The following is a 2,989-nucleotide window of genomic DNA, read 5'->3' on the forward strand; positions in this document are numbered from 1 at the left end:
TGTGTCTGTGTGTGTCTGTGTGTGTGTGTGTGTGTCTGTGTGTGTGTGTGTGTGTGTCAACCTGACCATGATGTCACCTTGTCATTCTCAGACTTTGACCCAGCGAGTTTTTTAGCATTCAGGTTGTTGAAGGTGTTCACACTCGTGCTGAAAAGACTCAATGTCAAATACATAAACAACAATAAAAACAATAACAACAATATTAATAATAACATCATGTAAAAATGACTCCAACCAGCGTGAATCACAGGGACCAACACTGTTAAAAGCTACTGCAAAAGGTGCATCTTAACCAGTGATTTAAACGCGTGTGTGTGTGTGTGTGTGTTTGTGTGTGCGTGCAGTGTTTCCGTAATGGAATCGGCATCACGGTGATCGAAGCACGCGGAGCAACGATCAGAGACGGGAAACACAAGAGCTTCGACCTCATCACTCCGTACAAAACCTTCAGGTATCACTACGCCACACACACAGACACAGATACACATGCGCACACACACACACACACACTGTGTCTGGTGGAGATATGCTGCTCTATACACGCTAAAAGTAGTGATTATATCTATGGAGTCTGGTGGAGATATGCTGCTCTATACTCGCTAAAAGTAGTGATTATTTACATGGAGTCAGGTGGAGATATGCTGCTCTATACATGTTAAAAGTAGTGATTATTTACATGGAGTCTGTTGGAGATATGCTGCTCTAGACACGCTAAAAGTAGTGATTATTTACATGGAGTCTGGTGGAGATATGCTGCTCTATACACACTAAAAGTAGTGATTATTTACATGGAGTCTGGTGGAGATGTGCTGCTCTATACATGCTAAAAGTAGTGATTATTTACATGGAGTCTGGTGGAGATGTGCTGCTCTATACATGCTAAAAGTAGTGATTATTTACATGGAGTCTGGTGGAGATGTGCTGCTCTATACATGCTAAAAGTAGTGATTATTTACATGGAGTCTGGTGGAGATGTGCTGCTCTATACATGCTAAAAGTAGTGATTATTTACATGGAGTCTGGTGGAGATGTGCTGCTCTATACATGCTAAAAGTAGTGATTATTTACATGGAGTCTGGTGGAGATATGCTGCTCTAGACACGCTAAAAGTAGTGATTATTTACATGGAGTCTGTTGGAGATATGCTGCTCTATACACGCTAAAAGTATTGATTATTTACATGGAGTCTGGTGGAGATGTGCTGCTCTATACACGCTAAAAGTAGTGATTATTTACATGGAGTCTGGTGGAGATATGCTGCTTTTTTGGACTGTTGGATCTGTGGCTTTAAGACAGTGTTTGGGTTTCCGTGGACAGCTTCACGGCGGAGTCTGAGCGGGAGAAGCGGGACTGGATGGAGGCGCTGCAGGACGCCATCACAGAGACGCTGTCAGACTACGAGGTGGCCGAGAAGATCTGGTCCAACCGGTCCAATCGGATCTGTGCCGACTGCAAGGCCCTCAACCCAGACTGGGCCTCCATCAACCTGTGTGTCGTCATCTGCAAGAACTGTGCAGGTACCGGACGTAGAGACAGACAGGTACCAGACGTAGAGACAGACAGGTACCAGACAGACAGGTACCAGACAGACAGGTACCAGACAGACAGGTACCAGACAGACAGGTACCAGACAGACAGGTACCAGACGTAGAGACAGACAGGTACCAGACAGACAGGTACCAGACAGACGGGTACCAGACAGACAGGTACCAGACGTAGAGACAGATAAATAACACACACACATTAGTTTTTAGCAGGACAGTTAGGTGAGGGGGGGATACATGCAGAGACATGCAGGTAAGGGTCCGGCAGGATCCGAACCCTGGACTCTCGGTACACGTTAGCCCGCTGGACCCCTTGACCACCCCAGGCACACCGTAGCAGCTTGTTGACGCCTCCATCCTCTCCCTGCAGGGCAGCACCGAGGTCTGGGGACCATGGTCTCCAAGGTCCAGAGTCTGAAGCTGGACACCAGCGTGTGGAGCAACCAGATCGTCCAGGTGAGACCGGAACCAGACCCAGATCCTATGGGCCGGCCACGGAGCTTAGAGTTAGAAAACGTTCAAAAGTGACAAAAATGTGGGAGAAAGATTCAAAAACTTCAAAAAATCTACAAAAATGTTAAAACCATCAACAAAGGGAAAAGTTAGAAAATATCTTCAGGGGGTTTAAATTTAAAATGTAACCCAGGAAAACTAAAAGTCGGAACGGGAGACGACGCGAGGGTTAAGACGTGTCGCAGAATCACAAAAAGTCCATTTTATGTAATTTTACAGCATTTTATGAAAAAAAAGGTTTAAGAACACTGAAAAAAGTGACAGAAATGTTGGAGAAACAACAAAAACGTCGCAAAAAAACTGACAAAAACGTTGTAAAAAGGGAAAAAGAACTTCGGGAAAAGATTCAAAAACTTCAAAAAATCCACAAAGACCTTTGGGAAACATTAGAAAGTGTGTTCACACGCCGGTTCAACCCTCGGGGAAATCAACTCTTATTCACGCTTTTTGTCCCTTTTTTTAAACACTTACGTTTTTATTTTTTAATCAACGTTTCTCACTTTTTCTTTAAAACGTCTTTATTAAGCTTTTCTTTCAAAGGTTAGGTTGAGGTTTAGGTTGAGGTTTAGATTTAGGTTCCAGTCCCCAGCTACGACTGAAGACTCAACAGTCCCCTCAGAGAACAGACCAAACACATGTCCAACACTACGTTACACTAACTTATTAACTTTAGTTTTAGTTGTTTTTGGAATTTATGGCCAATAAAGCTCATTTATAGGAAATTATACCTAATGTTTGAGTTAGAAAAGCAGAAATTATGAATTATTGAGACTAAAATTAAAGAAATGGACGTTGATGATAATCACATGTATATGTTACTCAATTACTATACTCAATATTATGTATTTTGTGTGTGTGTGTGTGCGTGTGTCTGTGTCTCTGTGTGTGTGTGTGTGTGTGTGTGTGTGTGTGTGTGTGTGTGTGTGTGTGTG

The 2,989-nt window shown here is 43.2% G+C and overlaps 1 protein-coding gene across 1 annotated transcript; it reads left to right on the plus strand.

Annotated features, from left to right (window-relative positions):
• Positions 1 to 314: 314 nt before the first annotated feature.
• Positions 315 to 2,050, plus strand: LOC117940175 (arf-GAP with Rho-GAP domain, ANK repeat and PH domain-containing protein 3-like; the record flags this gene model as incomplete). The annotated part of the gene is made up of 3 exons (XM_034865538.1): positions 315 to 451; positions 1,318 to 1,517; positions 1,915 to 2,050. Coding segments are annotated over exons 2-3 (299 nt in total), but the record flags the coding sequence as incomplete, so codon positions are not given.
• Positions 2,051 to 2,989: the final 939 nt, after the last annotated feature.

This window comes from Etheostoma cragini, unplaced genomic scaffold (genome assembly GCF_013103735.1).
Source record: "Etheostoma cragini isolate CJK2018 unplaced genomic scaffold, CSU_Ecrag_1.0 ScbMSFa_187, whole genome shotgun sequence".
Lineage (NCBI taxonomy): Eukaryota > Metazoa > Chordata > Actinopteri > Perciformes > Percidae > Etheostoma > Etheostoma cragini.